This window comes from Heterocephalus glaber, unplaced genomic scaffold, assembly GCF_053883595.1.
Source record: "Heterocephalus glaber isolate CG9 unplaced genomic scaffold, H.glaber_assembly_v1.0 deba00001773, whole genome shotgun sequence".
NCBI lineage: Eukaryota > Metazoa > Chordata > Mammalia > Rodentia > Bathyergidae > Heterocephalus > Heterocephalus glaber.
This window is the reverse complement of record NW_028258463.1, coordinates 10,541,346-10,563,315: the sequence shown is the minus strand read 5'-3', so window position 1 is coordinate 10,563,315 and position 21,970 is coordinate 10,541,346. Positions and strand designations below refer to the sequence as shown.

The window sequence follows — 21,970 nt, the reverse complement described above, 5'->3', positions numbered from 1 at the left end:
GCCAAGGACTTTAAGATGAGCACTATTTCCCAAAGTCTTTATCTCTGACCGTGCCAACCACACTGTCTGCTTTGTTAGAGTTGAGTTCAGAGTGCTTTTACTGCACAGTTTAATCTGTTTTAGAGAGTGAGACCCCACGAAGCGACAGCATGGCCAATGATTTCTTCATGAATACATCTGGGACCTGGGGTTGGGGCTTGGTTAGGTTGTATCCTCTACCTGCTGTCTCTGACTGCGTTATCTGTAGGAAGCCCCCTCCATGGCAGCTCCTGGAATCATCTCCCTTTTTATTTTCACCCACATGTTCCTCCGTGGGTCAGAAGACACCTGAGTGTAGGACTTGGGTATGGGAATGCAATAAAATATAATGAGTATTTATATCCCTATATATAGCCACTCATTCGCTGTGAAGCTGCACCGATTATTAAATCCACGGGAGTTTCCTGCATCAGCCAGCTTCCAGTCTGGACACAGAAACCTCACTAGTTATGGTAAGAGAGAATTTGCTATAAATAACTGTCAATTAGGTATTGGTGAATTCAGTGAAAAGACAAAGACAGAGGTGGTGGCTACAGGAAGCAACTATCACCCCAGGGCTGGAAGAAGCTGGGTTCAAGGTTGGGATTATTAGAACTGGGGAGAGGGGGAATGAAGATCTCTCCAGTGGGGCAGCGCCTGGTCGGAAGCCTGGGCTCCGGGGCTCGGGGAGGCACCCGAGGAGCCGCGCTCCAGGCCTCTGGAGACGGGCTGCTGCCTGCCGGGGCGGGCGTCTTCCAGGGGGTGGAAAGAGGATTCTCCGTGTTTTAAGAACTTCTGCTACCTGGACCTTGCAGACACTGGTGTGTTGAGGAAAAGCTGCTGCAGGGGAAAGCGTCCACCGAAGGAAGCAAATGAGAAGCCTTTCCATATTCTAGGTCTCGTAGTCCTCCCCGCACCCAGAGCCCACGGGTGGAAAATGTGGTGCAGGGAGTCCCTGCCTTAGCACCCACTGCAGAATGCAGAGGGCGGATCTGGGCTCAAGACAGTAGCTTCCGAACCAGCACATCCTGCGCGCTGCTTTCCCCTCAGCTAACGTCTTTGGTGTCGTTTCTATTCCAATCTTTCACCCATTAAAAAAATTTGGATATTCACTTCCCCTGACACCACTTACTGAAGAGACCGTCCTTTCCCTATCATGGGTTCCTGACACCTTTGCCAAAAATCGATCTTGGCTACCCGGGAGGCTGAGGTGGGAGGGTTGCAAGTTTGAAGCCAGCATGGGCAACTTAGCAGGACCCTGTCACAAAATATAACAGTGGAAAAGAGAGGCGGAGACGTAGTTCAGGATGGAGGTCCTGGAACACAATAAAGAAAGAAAAGAATGGGTGAATGAAAGAATTCACCGTAACATTTGGATTTTGGACTTATTTCTGTCCATTTTATTGCGTTTCACTGGCTAATGTGTCTGTTTTGATGTCAGTCTCATGCTGTTTTGATTACAAAAATCAACTGAAATTAGACACAAGACAGAAAGCTCCACCACTTCGGTCTGGTTGATGATTTCTTGGATGGTGCTTCAAAAGCAAGAGCAACAAAAGCCAAAAAAGACGCGATTGTGTCAAACCAAAAGAAAAAAAAAAAGTCTGCACAGCAAAGGAAAGAATTAGCAAGGTGCAGAGAAGCCTGGGGGTTGAGAGAAAATAATTGCAAACCTTACATCCAATGAGGGGCTAATCTCCAAAACATATAAGGAACTCAGATAACGCCACAGCAAGGGAAGCAAATTACACAATTTAAAAATAGGCTAAGGGTCTGAATAGACATTTCTCACAAGAAGAGACACAAAAAGAGAAAAAAAGAAAAAAATCTACATCTCTAGTCATCAGGGAAAGGTAAATTAAAACCATAATTTAATGCAAATTAAAACCACGATAACCTCCCGCCTGTTAGAGTGGCTGTTATTAAAGATGAACAAAACAAAACATGAGCCAGGGTGTGGACCAAGGGAATCTTCTGGTGGGAATGTAAGTTAGAATGGCCAACTTGGAAACCAGTAGGGATGTTCCTCAAAAAGTTAAAAATAGAATTACCCCACCATCCAGAAATCTCCCTTCTGGACATACATGCAAAGGAGTTGAAGTGGCCACGTTGAAGGGCTGACTCACTGCGTCCATGACAGTGTTGGTGACAGCAGCTAAGATGAGGAGCCATGGGAGGGTCTGGGTTACTGGGCGTCCTCCTATGAAACAGAACCCACAGAACAGATATTTATGGAAGAGCGGTTTATTGGCCTGGCTCATAAGCACACAGGCTGCCAAGTGTCACAGCAACAGTCTCTGCAGAGCCAGGGAGATGGCAGAATGAGAGGTGATGCTGGAGACCAGGCCACAGCCAAAGACCTAAAAGCCCCAGGAGTAGCTGGTGCAAGGCCCAGAGGCTGCGGCAGAAGAACCTGGAGTCTGATGTTAAGGGCGGTGGTGGCAGCAGCAAACAGACCTGCTTGGGAAGGGACGGGGTGGCGTAAGAACAGGGAGAGAGATGAGTTTCTCCCTTGGCTTTCCTGCTCCATCATAGTCCCGACCTCTCTGATGGTGCTGCCCATGTTCAAGGAAAGTCTTTCTCACTCAGTTCTCTGACCCCCATGCCCATCTTCTCTGGAAATATTGTCACAGCACACCCAGGTGTATGCTTTACCAATTCCTTAGGCATCCCTCAATCTAGTCAAGTTGACACCTCAAGTTAACCATTACAGGTCCACCTGAGAATGGTGGAGGAAGAAAATGTGGCGTGCATTGGAACACATTGGAATACTACATCACCTTTAAAAAGAAGAGAATTCTGTCATTCATGCAAACACAGATGGAACTGGAGGATGTTATGCTACGTGAAATAAGCCATACGTAGAAATACAAATAAGGTACGAATTTAATTACACATAGAGTCTAAACAACTGATCTCATAGAAACGGAGAGAGGAAAGGTGTTTACCAGAGGGTGGGGTGAGGAGGAGAGAGATAGCAAAAGGAGAGATGTTGACGGAAGGGTGCAAAGTTTCAGTTAGGAATAAGTTTTAGTGCTTGATTATAATAATGTATTGCATATTTCAAAATTGCTGAAAACATGGATTTTTAAAAAAACATCCTGTGAGTTAGAGACATATTGGACATGTCAATTAGATTGATTTCATCTTTCTACAATATAAACATGGACTGAGACATCGGTTTCACCCCACAAATATACAGAATTATTATTTGCTAACTAAGAATATATTAATGAAAATAAAATAAAAATCGGGTTGTTGGTCATGTTCAGATGTATGTTCTGTTTTCCATGTCTTCATCAGATGTGTGTTTTGCAAATATTTTCTCCTGACCTGGGACTTTTCTTTTCATTTTTAGAGTACTTCTTTAAAAGACAACAGAGCATTCTTAGTGCACCTGAGCACCACCCACCCCATGAGATCAGGTGTGAAGTTTTCCACTCACGGTCATGTTGGTGCTCAAAAAGGTTAGGAGTTTGGAGCATTTTGGATTTCAGGTTTTCAGATTTGGGATGCTCGACCTCTCCTTGGCTGTATCTCTGGAGATAGAAGATGCTGCTGATTAAGGTGATGAATTTGAAGCATATTTTGACACTCGAGTTAAGATAATGTTTTGTGCAGGTTTTATCAGTGTCATGCACATACAGAGTCATTGATGGTGACTCTAACAGCAAGTGACTCTGCTTCGGCACCTCATTTCTTGCAGCTGGGGACTGAGCCTGATTCTAATCAACAATCTTTTCCAGGCTGAGCTCCAAATCACTGAGGGGTCTGAGTATGGACTCACCCTGGGGACACCATGCTTACATTTAGTGCTGAAGAGAATGGTTTAGGAGCAGTATGTCTGACAATTAAAACATTTTGTTTTGAATCCAAGTTTAAAAATAAAAATGTCAGTAAGTGTATTAAATACAGGAACAAAAAGGACAACATTGAGGGCATCATATCAATGGGACAAAGAGAGAATTGGGTACACAATATTTTGGGTCTCTAGCAATTTCCATATTTGGGGAATCTTTTGAAAGAGAGAGCATTTTATTTTCACTAGCAACAAAATGATTTCTGGACACAGCTTCACCGACTCTGAGTTGTGGTGAAGAGTTTCCGCTGCCTCTCGCCCGCACATCTCGAGCTTGGCTGCAGAGGTGGAGCCCTGACCCCTTCTGTTGTCCAGCACGTGAGTCACAGCATTTGTGGCCCCTACTGGCAAAGATCTGCTGGAGCCTCCAACCAGAATGGAGTCATAATGGGAAAGGACAGGATGGCGTAGTATTTGTGTCTGCCTCCTGAGCATGGGGTCTGCAACATAGTGGGAAACAATGCATGATTATCGAATCAGGGAGAAATAAGCTTACTAACTTGCAAAAGGAGACTAGCAGTAGTTTATAATAGAACTGGAGAATTTGGATATTGAATGGAGAAAGGGACAATGATCAGTTGTACTGTGAATAAGTTACATTTGAAGCCACATCCTTTAAACCCAGTTGCATTTATTGGAATTGTCATAATTTTATAAGTGTGTTGTGTTGATTTTATTAGCAACTGTTTTGCTGTAATGCACTAAGGTGCAGCTTTTTGTGTGTTAACATATCCATGTTTACATCTGCTTTAACTTTACCCAAATCGAAGGGACTATGGGTCCCAGTGCCATTCAGAAATAGGTCATCAAATGATTGGAGACAACAGAAATACTGAAAAAGTGCATGAAGAGATGGATGAGACAATGCTGAAATAAAAAAGAACCTGGTGCTTTAAGGGATAAAGGGCTGAGGAAATGAGAATCATTTAAAGCACCCGGGCTAACTGTGTCAATGCTGAGCCACCAACCAGAATGTCTGAGAACTTCTCAGAAACACTGGTGAGAAGATAAAAATAATGAAGGTAACTACTCAGAAGGGTATAGAAAGAGGCTCAGCAGGAAAAAGAATTAAACTGTTAGAAACCCACCCAGAACCTCCACCCGTGAATCTGTGGCCAACTCCTCTCGTGGCTCCACCTATCTGACCACGGGTGGGCCCAAGGTCTCTCCCAGGAGAGGATCTGCTGTGGCCCCCAGTGCTGGCAGACCACCTGATGTCACCTAACCTCCTCTGACCCTCTTGTTCTTGAACTTTATTCCGGACCATGAGCCCACCGTCAACCACCAAGCTCTGGTGTGTCGGTCTTTCTCATTGTCTTTGTCCACTGCACATGGCTTTGTGCTGATCTGCCACCTTGTCTAGTCATCCCAAGGGGCATGCCACCAGGAAGCTATTTAAAAAACAACTCCTTAAGCCAATAAAACATGGACCCTCTGTGTTATGCCTGTTGCCATGGCAATAGGTCAGATGGCCAGATGCCTCACTCTACTTCACTGGAATGAAGTCCTAAACTTACATTTGCTGTGCATGGATTGGCCTTTGCAAGAATTATGAGTGATGGAGTGACTGTGTCCCATAAATACTTACTCTCTTGGTAGCAGAAACATTTGTGACCTTTAATTATTTTTTTAGTGTTGGTTGTTTATTTGGAAAAAAAATTGAGCTTCTGTTATGTGAACAATGAAAACTATTTCTGTAGCAAAGAATCCAAACAATCAAGATGCCAAATAATTAGTTTTTTTCTCCAAGTCAGATTGCCCATTTACTTGCCACCATGTTTACTGAGACAAAATAAAAACTTCCTTTTCATCGTGTTTGAATTATGGACCAGCTAGCAAGCTTGTTGGGTTCTGGGAAGTGTAGAAGATGATGAAGACTTGGTACCCATCCCTACAATACCTTGCCTCTAATAGGAGGCAGAGTGAGTTGGTGATAATAGTGAGAACCAGCATGTGTTTTATGGAATAAGAGTAATATGTAAGAATGGATTCATAGAAATCAAATGAGGCAAGTCTAAAAATTCAGGGGCACAGCTGACGTGCCCCTAAGACAAGGTGAAGTGAAGGAGAATCGGATGACTGCTAAATATTTATATCCCTATAACAGGGATTATTACAAAATAGGCCCCCAAGAGAACACTGCCATCATTTAAGGGCAGTATCTCTAAGTGATGTCCTCTTCCTTCATACAGAGAGGGCCACCTGTGTCTAAAGAAATGACCATAGAATTGTGGTTCAGTTAGATCGGAATCCTAAGCACTTGCTTTGACCTTGATAGTGACTTCCTTGTGATATATTAGTTAAATCTCCAAAAATGTTAACTTTTGCAGTTATGAGCACTTGGGCTACCTTCAAACTAAGTGCAAAAAACTGCTATCTATACAGGGGGAAATGATAAAACTACAATTGTAGCACAGACCTTAACACCTTTTTCAAAAAGTGATAATAATGAAGAAGAAAAATAAACAAGGATACAGGTAATTTGAATAGGATCATAACTGACTTAGATGCAAGAATTTGTATACACCATCTTATGCCAAACAAATTGAATTTCCATATATATTCAGAATATTTACAAAATATACCAGAGTACAAAGAAAATACTGATAGCAGGAATAGTATAATCTTTTTCCTTTTCCCAAAATGCCTTCAAATTTTCCCCAAAGTAGCTTTCAATTGCAGAAAAACAGAAGAATCAAACATTTCCTGTATCTTTCCTTATCTCCATTCTTCCCTCCTTGAATAATTCAGTCTAAACGGAAAGTTGGAATACAAATGATCTAAAGAAATGGCCTTCTTTATTTCTTTTTCTTAACCACAGTAGTTCTTTTATTAGTGCATGTTTGTAATCCACGATGATTACATTCTTTGTGGTTGATTGGTACATGTACATGACCCATCTTAGTTCTGTTCGTATTCCTTTCCTCCCTTTGTCACTCCCCTTCCATCTCTTGGTCCTCTTCCTTTTTGCAAAAAACCCCCTATTGCCCCATTTCCTATTACAGAAAAATTGAAAGAGAGTTTTTTACAGTTTAGAGAGTTTTTTCCCTTTATGATAAAATGATACTCCATCACTTTCTATATATACAAAATCATTGTTCACAAGACTAGGGAGTGTGTTTTCTACATCAAGGAATTTTCCTCCATAACCACAATAGAATTCGAAATCAAGCCTTTGTTTGTACCAACAATGCTGCAATGACTATGTATTTCTTGTTTTTTAAAGATTCCTTAAAAGAAAAAAGATCCCTTAGAGAAATAAGTAAACTGTGAAAGTACTAGAAGAAAACTTGGAAATTGTTTTCCTTGAAAGCACATATCAGAGCATATATGTATCTATTGAACATATTTCTTCAAGTGAAATTTTTTCATCAATAGCATGCACATTTAAAAACCTGATAAATTAATTAAGATATTATCACATTTAATATACTGTTAATACACTATTAAATTTAAGATACTGCTAAATTACCAAATTCTTATCTAAAGAATTTGCCCCAGTTTAGACCCTTACCATTTGTATACGAAAATGTCTGTTCCCTTATAATTTCATGAATTAAGTTTTAAAACTTGAATATATTATATATTTGTCATTACAGATAGCAACTATTCACTGTTGTATACCACATAGGGTAGGTCCTGTGCCCCTATTCAAATAGTAGATATTCAATAGATAATCTGATGAATAAATTGTTCATTAAAATATTTAAAAAATTATCAGTGGAACTGAATATCTTTCAAAATTTCAAAAGGCATTAAATTGTTTTTTAGTGAAATGACAATTGATGTTTACTCAATTTTCTAATTAGTTATTGGTCTTTTTTTCCCATTAAGTTGTAATAGATAATCATATATTCAGGTAATTAGCTCCTTTTTGGGGGGGTGGATAAGGTATTTATTATTTATTCCAGTTTGTCTTTTAATCTTTGGTTTTGTTTACCTTTTTTAAATAAATCATCTATTTAGAATTTGTCTTTTATAAAATATTTAAATATTTTTTCTTTATTGATATTAATATTTCTGTCTTAGAAAAGCTATTCTACTTCAAATGTTTTAAGAAAATAATTTCCAAGCTTTCTTCTAGTACTTTCACAGTCTATTTATCTAAGTAATCTTTAAAAAACAAGAAACAGCCCCACTAGAGGATTGGTATAAAACACAAAATCCTCAGGATGACTCATAGAATGTTGAAGTTCATGTGATCTATTAGATGACAACAATCTGATGGGTCTGGTTTAGAGTCTTTCAAATTAGATGATACACCTAAAGAAGAAAATAAGAAGTGACTCAGAAGAGAAGACTGGATTAAATAAACCCTAATTCTGAGAAAGGAAACAGTGTGTTCTATTCAACTTTTATATAGATTGTTCCACAATTAACTAACTTTATAATTGCTCATGCATGAAGACAAACAATAACAAGGAAATAGCCATTAACATGGTGACAACAGCTGGGTATAAAAGTGGACATGGAAGAAAGAGACTCCACATTTGGGAAACTCACTCTCTTGGAAACCCTCCCAGAACCATCAGCCTCTGACACCATGGTCAACTCCTGTTGTGGCTCTGTCTGCTCTGAGCAGGGCTGTGGCCAGGAGAGCTGCTGCCAGACCACATGCCGGCCCAGCTGTGGAGTGTCCAGCTGCTGCCGCCCAGTCTGCTGCCAGACCACCTGCCGCCCCAGCTGTGGAGTGTCCAGCTGCTGCCGCCCAGTCTGCTGCCAGACCACCTGCCGCCCCAGCTGTGGAGTGTCCAGCTGCTGCCGCCCAGTCTGCTGCCAGACCACCTGCCGCCCCAGCTGTGGAGTGTCCAGCTGCTGCCGCCCAGTCTGCTGCCAGACCACCTGCCGCCCCAGCTGTGGATTGTCCAGCTGCTGCCGCCCAGTCTGCTGCCAGACCACCTGCCGCCCCAGCTGTGGAGTGTCCAGCTGCTGCCGCCCAGTCTGCTGCCAGACCACCTGCCGCCCCAGCTGTGGAGTGTCCAGCTGCTGCCGCCCAGTCTGCTGCCAGACCACCTGCCGCCCCAGCTGTGGAGTGTCCAGCTGCTGCCGCCCAGTCTGCTGCCAGACCACCTGCCGCCCCAGCTGTGGATTGTCCAGCTGCTGCCGCCCAGTCTGCTGCCAGACCACCTGCCGCCCCAGCTGTGGAGTGTCCAGCTGCTGCCGCCCAGTCTGCTGCCAGACCACCTGCTGCCATACAACTTGCTGCCGCCCCTCTTGTTGAACCTTGTATCTGACTACCAACCATGAGCTGGCTGTCATCATACCAATGTGAAAGTATCATTCAAATCAAATTTACCATGTCCTAAGTGGCCACAAGCGTTATTTAGATACCAGTCAGAAATTTGCAAAAGGGCTTCCTTATATACATTAAACACCACTCACCTCTCCCATGGGCCTCTCCCCTGCATCCAGGCTTCAAATACATGGTGCAGTTATACTAAGCCCTGGAGTCCCTGACTTGCCTTGTCCTCCCTTGCCTTGACCTTCACAATTATGTGTTAATTATTTTTCAATAAATATTACCTTATATCCAAACTTCTTGTATCTTTCATTATTATTTAGAGTCAGTTTTCAGTTTATTTTCTAGTGTTTTTTTTCTCTCAAAATAAAGTGAAATTTGGGTTTCTATGGCCAGCAAAGAAAACTTATTTTGCCATATGTAAGAGACATCTGCTCTCCCATGTTTATTACACCCCTGGTCACATTAGCTAAGATATGTAATTGACCTATGTGTTCATCAACTGATGAATGGATGAGTAAAATGTGGTACATATACACCTGAGAATACTACTCACCCATGAAGAGGTGAAATCCTATCACTGGGATAACGTGGACAGAACAGGAAGACATTGTGTTAAGTGAGATCAGTTGGGCACAGAAAGAAAAATACTGCATGATTTCACTCAAAGGTGGAATCTAAAAAGGTTAATCACATAGAAGTTGTGAGTAGATCAGCAGTTACCAAAGACTGATGAGAATAAGAAGAGAGATGGAAAAAGGTTGGTCAACAATACTAACTTATAATTAGTTGAGAGAAGTAAGTTCTGGTGTTTACTTGCATAGTAAAGTAACTAAGAGAATAGTAAAAGAGTGTATATTTCCAAAAACACTAGAAGAAGGGATATTAAATGATTTCATCACAAAGAAGTTACAAATATTTGAGCAGATAAATATGCTTTCGCTGACCTGAACACTACACAGTGTATACATGTAACAAAACATTACACGGTACCCTGTAAACACATACAACTTTTATATGAGAAGGGAACAAGTGGGTAAAGGGGGGTTGCTTTTGATCAGTGTAAATCTATATGCAGGTACTCTCCACTGACCTCCGTTAATATGTAGAATTAACACACGTTAATAAAAAGTGAAAGATTGGAAAATCGATTGGGCATATTTAGGCAGGTTCTGAGTCATTATTATCTTTTGATTAGTGATTTTATCTCTAGATTTATTCTAACCAATGTATTTATCCTCAATTTTAAAAAAGAACTTTATTGAGATGTAATTCACATACCATTTAATTTACTATTTAAAGTATACAATTTATTATTTTTATAAAACAGGGTTTTACATATATTTTTATATAAACAGAGTTATGCAACTATCACCAAAATTCATAACCCTTTTTGTCTCCTTGAAAAGAAATTTCATATCCATAGGAAGTCATTTCTAGTTTCTCTCCTATCTCCACTCAACTTTAGGCAGCAACTAGTCATCTTCCTGTATTATGGGCTTACTCTCCGGACATTCATATAAATAGATGCATAGAATATGGGTTTTCTGGGACTGACTTCTTTCACTTAATATATCATTTTCAAGATCCATCCATATTCTACCATGTAGCAGCACTTCATTCATTCTATTGGTGAGTAATATATAATATTCCATGATATGGACATATCACATTTTATTTATCAGTTGATGGATATTTGAGTTGTTTCCTCTCTGGGACTATTATAATGTTATTATAAACATTTATGTTCTACTTTATATTTTCATTTCTCTTGGGTTATTTGTCATTTATTGAGTTGTAAGAGTTCTTTATGTATTGTAGATACGAGTTCCTTATCCCATATGTCTTCTGTATTCTTTTCTATTATATTGAGTAGGCATTTTGCAGCATAACACTTTAATTCTTTTAAGTGTACATGTGTGTGTATGTGTGCTCTAAGGGTTAAGATATTCACCCTAATTAAGTAGTGATGAACCTATGGCATGCGTGCCACAGTGGGCTGTTATCTTTGAAAGCTCTAAAAAGTTCACCATCAGTGCTAATTGATCAGAATATACTTCAGATCAGTACTGATTTAGTTTTTGTGACATCTAGAACCTTTACCCCCATATAGTTTTAGTACTGCCCTTTTGTGTTATTATTGTTATACATATTACATCTATATGTTCAAAACTCAATGAAATATTGTTATAATAATTATTTTATATATTCTTTTGTCTTTTAAACAAGCTAAGCTAAGAAAGGAGAACATGTATCTACCTGTAGAGTATATTAACCTTTCAGGTGACTTTTCTGCTTCTCCTTGTGTCTTCCTGTAAATTCAAGTTAACGTCTGATGTCACTGCCCTACTCTAACACAGCTTTGCTCCCGTCTGTGTTTCCTTTGTGCTATTTTCTTTTCTTACTTTTTTATTTTGGTCAAACATGCTGCATTTCCAGTTGGTATAGGCCCCAGAATACAATTCTTTTCCTACTGTTTTATGCATTTGCTTTTAAAATTAGTTAATAGAAGAAAGGAGAAGACACATGCAAATATATACACTTCAATTGCACAGCTGACCTTCAGGGTTGACTGCAATCTTTTGGCTGCCTTTCCCCTGCATGTCCTTATTAAAGTTCTGGATTCTCTGTTGTATCATGCTTGTATTATGCAACTATCAGCCTCATTTAAACTGTTCTCCACACCGACCTCCATTGCTCTTAGTCATGGGGTTCTCCATGCTCTGACCCAAATAAGCCAGTATCTTCTGGCAGAGGTGTGAAGCTCTTGGTCCTATGGCCTGTTTTCCCTGTGGGCCGAAGCCCTGTACCTCTGTATGGGACCAGGGTGAGGACCCACCTTTTCCAAAGGAGTCCTCCAGCTCCACTAGAGGGCGCTCTGATGGGTCTCCCTTCACATCTTCTCAGCTTCCCTCTCCTGATGTGCAGCCTCTTCTATATGCACAAGATGGGTGGAAGGGGTAAGACCGCTTCAGCGAGAACAAATATCCTCCACTTTGTGTGGCCTGGGAGGCTTAGTTCTTTAATCAGGAGAAAGAGAAACAGGGAGATCTATTAGTGCCCCTCCCTTCACAGGCCCTTGAGGTCAGTGAACTTTGGAAGAACTGAAGAAAACAGGCAGATGGCTGCATTTCTCCCAGTCCTCTCCGTCTCTATATGGCTCAGAGAAATAGCCTCCCTCATCCGGTAACAGGGTGAGTGGTCTTTGACCTATGCAATTTCCACCAGAACTACTGATTTCCTGTCAAGCCACTGAGTCCTTGTTAGGGTTTGGGTCTAGGTGTCCCTCAAAGCCTCATGTGGCCCTAGGTGGCTTTTTCACAGGTGGCTGGATCTAGAGTGTGTGATGCTGGGATTAAGGGTGTGTGGTTACTAAAACAGTCCACTGATTGGTTTGGCACCACCCTAATCCCAGTAGCCTGGATACAATAGAGAGAGCCTTGTGTTCCCCTTGTTGTTTTTGCTGTCTTCCGCTTGCCATAAACTTCTCCTCTGCGATGCCCTTCTACCAAGCCACCCCGCCTTGGAGCCAGCCGACTATGGACTGAAACCTTTACAAACTGTGAGCCCATAAACCTTTCCCCTTCTAACTTTGGGTGTCAGGTTTTTTGTCTTGGCAACGAGAAAAGTAACTATGACAGTCCTTGATATTTCCCACTTTGTTGTAAAATTATGCTGTCGTTTACATACTCCTGTCCCATCTTCCCAAGAGGATGAAGTCTCAAGCACATTTGACTTTAGGCCATATTCTTACAGGTGGGATTGCACCAGCAAGAGAAGTTCACTGCCCTAGACTTTCCCAGGTATCTTCCCAGATCGCCTGGGCAGTCCTTTAAAAGTATAGATTTCTCATTCATTTCTGGAAATATATTCTTTTAAGATCATGATATCATGCATTTACCATTGTTATTCTCTAATTATTTTTGTTATGAAAACTATTTTCTATAGAACTGATTTTATCTTTTCTTTATTAATATCTACTTGTATTACATTCAAATTTAAAAAGTATAGATTTCCATGGTTGAATTCTGGTCACTGGTACCTTCTGGTCCAAGGTAGCTATTGTGTGTTACTTGGCTATTTTAGAAAAATGCTATACAATAACTTTGTAAGCAACTTTGATTCCTAGGGTGACTTGGACTGTTAGAACAGGTTAATGACATAAGGAAATCTCAAAAGGCACTGCTTGGAATTCCTTTTCCAATTCACTAACTGCCAGCCCATGCCTCGAGCTGTTCCCTTCCTGGCTGCTCATGAGTGACTCAGCAATGGAGCTACTACTCCTGGCAAACCCCAGTTCAGTCATTTTAAATTGAGAGTTATTTCACTTGGTTGACATCCTCGAGCTTCTGTCCCATCTGGTGTGTCCTGCACTCATGAGACTACCAGCATGGGTCTGTGTTGAATCACGGTGGTAAGAGGAATAGGTTGACACTTAGCGACAAACTGCCAGTCTCATGGCAGACATTTGGGGAGCTTCAGACTTGGAAATTAGATGACACACACAAGGAAGAAACCTAAGAATTGATTTGGAAAGATTAGACTGAAAATGTACTGCAGAAAGGAAAAATGCATTCACAGTGCAAGAAAGAATGCCTACTATTCTCTCATTTGATAATTGCTTGCCTATTAAGATAAACAATAGCAGAGAAGAGCTCTCTCAGGAGGGTATAACATGAGGCAAAGAGGCTCCCAATTCAGAACACTCACTCTCCTGGAACCCACCCAGCACCTCCAACCTCCGACGCCATGGTCAACTCCTGTTGTGGCTCCGTCTGCTCTGAGCAGGGCTGTGGCCAGGAGAGCTGCTGCCAGCCCACGTGCTGCAGGACCCCCTGCTGCCACCCCAGCTGCTGTGTGTGCCGTCCAGTCTGGTGCCAGACTACCTGCTGCCGCCCAATCTCCTGTGGATCTTGTTGTTGAATTTGACTTCTGACCACTAGCCCTTGGCCAACTGCCAAGTTGTCAGTGTCCGTTTTCCTCATGTATCTTTTGTGCACCACACCTGGCCTGGTTCTGATCCCTCACTATGTCTGTTCATCACATCAGTCACGCTATGACACCAAGCAACAAGTTGAACTAATACCACACGGAACCACCAAGCTCTGTACCTGTCACCTGGGTGGTCCAGAAGAGGACCAGATGCTGCAAGCTACTGCCCTAGGCCAGCCCCCCAGTCCTGTGACTGGAGCTCATGGCTCAGCTTCCTTCATGAGGAACTATGTGTGACAGGGTGACTATGTCCCAATAAACACTGCTCTCTTTGTATCAGAAACATGTTTGTTCTTTAATCATTTGTTAGCATTGATGATTTATCTGGAGAAAAGTTTGAGTTTCTGTCATGTGAACAATGAAAAATTGTATATATCTATCAATGCCTATAGTACAGAAGACACAAAATCATTAGTTTTTTCCCCCAAACCAGATTGCCCACTTATCTGCCATCAAGTTTATTGAAACAGAATAAGGACTTCCTTTTCACTGTTTTTGAATTATGGCCTGGCTGGCAAGTGGACTCAGTTCCCATCCCTCAGGTAACCCCCACGCAGTCTTGGATTTAATAGAGACACATGTCTGCTTGAGTGTGTTGGTGATGCTAGTGACCGAGAGGGATGGACTCTATGGGAGAAGAGTACTTTGAAAGGATGGATTCACAGAAATCAAATGTGCGGCGTCTAACACAGCAGGAGAATCGATGCTCACTGACACCCGAGACAAGACACAGTGAAGGAGAACTGGATGACAGCTGACTGTGTCGTTATGAAGGGAATTATTATTAAGAAGACACAAAAACATTCTCCCCTTTGGGGAGAAGAGATACGGAAAGCTTCCCACGGAATGGGACTGGTTGGGATGGAACCTCTGAGAAGCAAAAAGCCAGGGACTTTAGACTGAAGCCTCCAAAGTGGTGGGAAAGGCAGCAAATATGATGGGTGAAACAGGCAAGGAAAGGGATGGAAGCTGAGAAGGAGACACTGGCTGAGCCCTGTTCCTGTGCTGTTTGATCGACGCGTTAACTGCCTTCATCCATTCACACTGGATTGAGGTTCCAACGGCAGGGTTTACATGCAAAGGCTTTTGGACCTGCTCAGCAGGACCCAGATGACATTACCCAGATGCCCTGTTGCCCCTATCATGTTGAAATTGCCGTTTCCACCCAGAGTTCTGTTCCTAGTCTACTTCCTGTGTTTTCTCGAGAGTTTTATTTCCATCTCAAAATGATATCAGTAGGTTTAAGTGCTTAATGTGTTAACTCTAGGTGAACACTTAGGAAGAAAAATAGAAGGAAAACAAAGGCAGCACAAACCTAAAATGCACATTTAGAAATATATGTTAATATATGTTAATGCAATGCAAGTCATATCTTTCAACTCAGACTTTATTTCTCAATTAATTCTAAGACAATAACTGTGTTACAGTTTCACAAGATGCCCCTCTCAAGTGGCAACCCTCAAAAGCCCAGGCCTGAGAAACATGTTAGTCTTAAACTATTACCCCTGCTTGCTGTCTCTGAACATTGCTATAGAAACATAAAGAAAGAGCCTCACAATATCTGGGGTAGGCTGACTACTTCCAGGGACACTTTAAAGGTGAGTGGATATATAAAATGTTAAGCTGAAGTTTTAAAATATATTTTATTAGGTCTATTCTTTTACAAGATAGTGAGATTCAAGTGGTATTTTCCTGCATACACATGAAGCTGACTTTTTAAAATTTAGAAATAATAGGTCCTTAAGAAGTCAGAAAATAAACTGTTTATGTCCTTCTTAGAGCCCGTGATTATAAATAAAGAAGAATGAACATACTAACACTAATTCTGTTTTATTAGGACAGGGGACAATCACTGATAAGGAACAGTGACGGATGTTTAGAGTGCAGTGGTAGCTAACATAGCATAGCAAAGGGAGCTCAGTGTGTTGTGCAGTGCAAACAGAGGCTCAGTGAGTGCAGAGTCGATTTGTCTTGAATCCTCAGAAAGACTTAAGACTGGGAAGCACTGGCTAGTACTGAAGGCAGGGCAGGGCAAAAGAACTGCTAGACACCTAGGAGTCTTCTCCCACCCCCACTTCCCACCAGGAACAACAGGAGACTTTCCTTTGTAGAATTTAATGAGGAAGACTCAAGATTTGGAGATACTGCAGAGGACAAAGGTCAAGAAGGAGAGAGGTCAACAGGACAATGAAGTAAAAATCAGAATATTCTGCTGGTCATAAACCTTCCAACCAAGATATTGAAAGATTCTTCTATAAAGAAATTTAGGGGAGCCAAAAAAGGATGTATAAATCCTGACTTCTTTTGGAGGAAGAAAGAGGGGTGAGATGAAGGGATCAACTCTCAAAGCCCACCATTCTCCAAGTCCCACCACCCACATGGAACTTCCAGTTGATTCTTCAGTTCCATGTCAATTAATATGCAGCAGACATTTGAGAAATGTCTTCAGCCTACCATAACAGCACTAAAGTTTACAAAGAAGCAATAAGGCAACAATGAACATGGAAGAAAAAGATAAGACCAGGAGTAGAAAAGCACTTAAAATTTATAAAACAAAAACAACTATACATGCAATACTTGAGATAGAGAAGAAATTCTACCCTTGAAATAAGAAAAAGATTTTATGAAAAAGGAGCACTCAGAGAAGCATATTGAAATCTTGAGAATTAGATTATAGTAGACAAAAGTAGGAAAAAATGTTCAGTCAAATGTTTGGAATGTAAAGTAGAATAAGAAGTTCATGAAATGGAAATTGAAGAAAATATGACATACAGGATGGATTCAGGATGTCTACCACCCAGCAAAGAGAAATTCTAGGAAAAGAGGAAAAAATATGGGGAGGAAATTATCAAAGAAATAAATTTCCTTTAAAAGGGAGTTCCAGATTAAAAAACCACCAGTACTGAGCACAGTGAATGCATAGTCTCACATGATAATGCATTACTATGAAATCTCAGAACATCAGGGGCATGGAAAAGGCACTAAAAGCTTACAATGAGAAAAATAATATGCTGTTTCCATATTAAGATTCAAGAAGCAAAATGGAATCAAACTTTTCAACATCAACAATGGAAGTCAGAAGAAAATAGGAAATGCTTTAAAATTTGTTCAGTGAAATTTTTCTCAGCCCAGAATCCCATGCCCAGCCAAGCCATCAAACAGATTTGAAGGAAGTGTAACATTTTCAGACATGCAAGGTCTCAGAAAAGCCTTATCGGTTCTGCATGCTGTTGTGATTTGGATCTAGAATGTCCTCCAAAAGTCTCCAAAAGTGAGGGGCGTGAGGTTTCAAGATGGCGGAGGCTGGGTGTTTGACCGAGGAGGAGAGGTGAAGGCCCCTCCGGAGTAAAGGAGTCCAGGAATCGTCCCCTCCCCGCATCTGACAGTTCTGGGAGCCCAGCAGAAGCGTTTTTTTCTTTTTTTTTTTTAAAGAATAAGTAAACCATTATAGATTGCCAATATGGGGCGGTGATCAACATCATCCACCAAGAGTGGAAAATTTAGGGACACTACTGACCAAGCCCAGGAGAGAGAATTAAAGAAGAACAAAAAACAGGGCATGATGGTTCGAGCTGCTGTTTTGAAGATGAAAGATCCCAAACAGATTATCCGGGACATGGAGAAATTGGATGAAATGGAGTTTAACCCAGTGCAACAACCACAGTTAAGTGACAAAGTACTCCAAGACAAACGTAAAAAGCTTCGTGAAACCTTTGAATGGATCCTACGACTTTATGAAAAAGAGCATCCAGGTATTTATAAAGAATTGAGAAAGCTAGAAGTAGAATATGAACAGAAAAGGGCTCAACTTAGTCAATATTTTGATGCTGTCAAGAACGCTCAGCATGTGGAAGTAGAGAGTCTTCCTTTGCCAGATATCCTGCATGCTCCTTCCAACATCTTAATCCAGGACGTTCCACTTCCTGGTGCCCAGCCACCCTCCGTTCTTAAGAAAACCTCAGCCTACGGACCGCCAACTCGAGCAGCTTCCATCCTTCCTCTTCTTGGACATGGTGTTCCACGTTTGCCACCCACCCCCCCAGCAGGAAACCTCCTGGTCCTCCCCCTGGCCCACCTCCGCCCCAAGCCTTGCAGCTGTACGGCCGTGAAGTGGGCTTTGCTCTAGATCTTCCTCCTCGTAGGGGGGACGAGGACATGTTGTACGGTCCTGATCTTGCTCAGCGTGGTCAGGACGATGCTGTTCCCAGCACCAGTGAAGATGACGGGTACCCTGAGGACGTGGATCAAGACAAGCACGATGACAGCACCGATGACAGTGACACAGACAGGACGGAAGGAGAAAGCGAGGGGGACGAGTTTGTGCACCACGATGACAACGAGCGAGACAACACCGAAGAGAAGAAGTCCGGTCTGAGTGTGCGGTTTGCAGATCTGCCTGGAAAATCAAGAAAGAAAAAGAAGAACATGAAGGAGCTGACTCCCCTTCAAGCCATGGTGCTTTGAATGGTGGGTCAGGAAATCCCCGAGGAGGGGCGGGAAGGAGAGGAATTTTCAGAGGACGACGACGATGATGATTCTGATGATCTGAAGTAGAGAAGCAATCACAGAAACAGCACAAAGGGGATCTTCATTCTGATGGCACGGCTACTGCTTCTTCCCAGCAGCAGGGGCCCCACAGTCTGTTCCTGCTTCTCAGATTCAAGCACCGCCTGTACCAGGCCCGCCTCCTCTGGGGCCACCCCCCTGCTCCACCTTTGCGGCCTCCTGGACCACCTACAAGCCTCCCTCCTGGGCCACGGCCAGGGGCTCCTCCATTTCTGAGGCCACCTGGGGTGCTAGGACTCCGAGGGCCTTTGCCACGACTTTTACCTCCCACCAGGCCGACCCCCGGCCCTCCCCCTGGTCCTCCTCCAGGGCTCCCCCCCGGCCCTCCTCCCTGGGGCCCCCACCAAGGCTACCTCCCCCTGCACCTCCAGGTATCCCCCCCGCCCCGTCCTGGCAGGATGTCCCCGCCTTTGGTGCCTCCACTGGGACCTGCCCCACCTGGGCTCTTCCCCCCAGCCCCCTTGCCGAACCCAGGCGTGTTGCGTGCCCTCCCGCCCCCAACTTGATTCAGCGACCCAAGGCGGATGACACCAGTGCAGCCCCAGCGAGAAGAAGGCCACAGCGACCATCAGCGCCAAGCCACAGACCACTAACCCCAAGGCGGAGATTACTCGATGTGTGCCCACCGCACTGAGGGTACGTCGGGGGACTAAAGGGGCCGCGGCTGCCCCCAGAGAAAGTCGGAGGATGATTCTGCTGTGCCTCTTGCCAAAGCAGCCCCCAAATCTGGTCCTTCTGTTCCTGTCTCAGTACAAACCAAGGATGATGTTTATGAAGCTTTCATGAAAGAGATGGAAGGGCTGCTGGGACAGCTTCGGGGGCCGACACAGGCTTCTGTTCACAGCAGCGGTTCACGGAGCAGGACACTCACATTAGAGCTTAGGTGAAAGAGCTGCTTCACTGTCAGGGAATTTTCTAATTTCAGTTCAAGGAATATCCTAGAGTCCAGCCTTGTTTGGAATGTCCTGCACACGAGAGAGGGTATTTCATCCAGAAGACTGGTTACCGAAGCCGTGCTGCTAATACCCATTCTCTCCACACCGCCATTTGCATCCCATTTCTTCCCCTCCTCCAATTTGTTTGAAATTTGTGACCAGGCACAGCTTTTACTTGTTTTGACTCTCTTGTGTGCCATGGGCCCTGGAATAGAGATTTCTCAAAAAAACAGTTTATTTCATCTTTTTGTGTTTGAGTTATTTTAAATATTTTCATGTAAATATTTTTTAATATTTTACTGGTAGTGAAAAGGATCACAATGTCATTTCCTAATTCAAAGTAGGATATGTGGGGAGAAAATGTACAATTCTTTGATTAAAATTATTTCTCACTGACCTAAACTTTGTTTAATGGAAAAAATAAATAAACGTACTACAAAAAAGTCTCCAAAAGTCTCATGTGTTCAAAGGTGGGGGCTTTCAGAAGGTGATTGAATGGGGCACTATGTTCATTAGTGGACTGAAATCTTGATAAATTCACAGCTAAATGTGCTGACAGGAGGCAGGGCCTTGTTGGAAGAGGTATGTCACTCAAAGTGTACCTTTGGAGGTATAGTTTCCTCCAGCTGATCCTCTCTTCTCTCTCTGCTTCTTAGCTGCCGTGAGGTGAGCAGCTGTCTTCCACCACGCCCTTCCACCATGGCCTTTCTGTTTTAGAGCCAGCCATCCATGGACTGAATCCACTGGACCATGAGTCAAACTAAGCCTCTCGCCCTTCAAGTTGTGGGTGTGGGATACTGTGTCCCAGCAACGAGAAAGCTAATGCACACTCATCTATCTAAAGGGACATATACAGAATGTGCACCATCAAAATGAGGACAACAAAGAGGAGGACACAGATTTGGAAAGCAGGAGGTCAAATCAGAAAAGAGAAATTGCACTGAAGGTAAATCCATGAATGACAGCTTCACAGTGTGCCTAGAAAGCAAGCCATGGAGGGAAGAAGAGTGAGATGGAAGGTTTTGGAGAGAGAGCCCCTATTAAAAAAATAGAAAGAGGGGCCAGGGGTTTAGCTCAGTGCTTACCTCACAAGCACGAGGTCCTGAGTTGGATCGCTGGTACCAAAAACAAAACAAAAAAAATAGAAAGAAAAAAATTCTAAGGTTGTACTTTCACTGTTACTTCTTCACTCTGAGAATTTCTATCTCTATTGACCCATTGTCATGTGAAGTGAAAATTTAGCTCTTCTATCTCACCCCAAGCAACTGCCACATCCCTCCCTCACCTGCCCTGGGCTTAACTACTCAACTGACCTGAGACTTCTAAAGTGCTGTCAAAGTAACACACGAAAAGGTGCTCCCTGTCACTCATGGTCAGGGAACTGCTAATCAAAATCACAAGCTATCTCCTCACATCTGTTAAGATGGCTCTTACCAAAAAGTCAAAAGATAACAAGTACTGACGAAGATGTGGCAAAAAAGAAGCCTTTATACATTATAGGTGGGAATGTAAATCGGTACAGTAATAATGGAAAACAGTATGGCAGCTCCTTAAAAATATTAAAAATAGGAGCTGGGGTAGAACATGTGTTGAGCATGAACAAAGCCCTGGGGTTGATCCCCAGCACCACATAAAAAGAAAATTAAAATAGGACTGGATATAATACAAGAATTTTAATAAATAATAAAATAAATAATACAAAATAATACAATAAAAATAAATAATACAAGAATTTTACTTCTGGGTGTGGATCCAAAATAAATAAAACTGTTCTGGGGTGCTGGGAACTCTTTCTAGAGGTGCTTTCTAGGGTCCTTCTGTCCTGAATAAAGACTTGGATAAGACGAGTGAAATACATAGTGAGGTTTTACATTTGTTAAAGATAAGAAAAGAAATATGTTCTGCAGAGTGAGTGCTGGCCAATCAAAAGTAGGAAAGCAGTATGTTCTACAGGCTGAGAGCCAGACAGTGAAGACTCACAGACGCCCTGCGCTCAGTGGCTGCCATCTTTTGTATCTCCCACTCCAACAGTCCTATCAAACATCTGTTTGAGTTCTCTGAGGAGAACTGGAGAGAGTATTTTCTGATGAGTCCCAGGTGCAGGGCTTAGTACGTTCTCCTGGAGCTCTGTGACTGGCAGGTCATGACCCCTTGGCCAGGTGGTTTGCTACACCCTAATCTCTTGCCTCAAAACCACTATCTTCAGGACCTATGTGCTCACCCTTGTTCACTGCAGCATAATTCACAGAAGCCCAGATATGGAAATTATCTGTGTGTCCATACATGGGTGTGAAATGGGTAAGGAGAATGTGATATGTGTATAATGTAACATGTACAGAATATTATTCAGCCTTAGTAAGG

The 21,970-nt window shown here is 42.5% G+C and overlaps 1 protein-coding gene and 1 pseudogene across 1 annotated transcript; both read left to right on the top strand.

Annotated features, from left to right (window-relative positions):
* Positions 1 to 8,380: 8,380 nt before the first annotated feature.
* Krtap4-1 (keratin associated protein 4-1) lies at positions 8,381 to 9,401 on the top strand. The gene has a single exon (XM_087202635.1). The coding sequence runs from the start codon at positions 8,421 to 8,423 to the stop codon at positions 9,096 to 9,098; it is 678 nt and encodes a 225-aa protein (XP_087058761.1). The 5' UTR covers positions 8,381 to 8,420; the 3' UTR covers positions 9,099 to 9,401.
* Positions 9,402 to 17,568: 8,167 nt separating this feature from the next.
* Positions 17,569 to 19,561, top strand: LOC147821058 (WW domain-binding protein 11 pseudogene; annotated as a pseudogene).
* Positions 19,562 to 21,970: the final 2,409 nt, after the last annotated feature.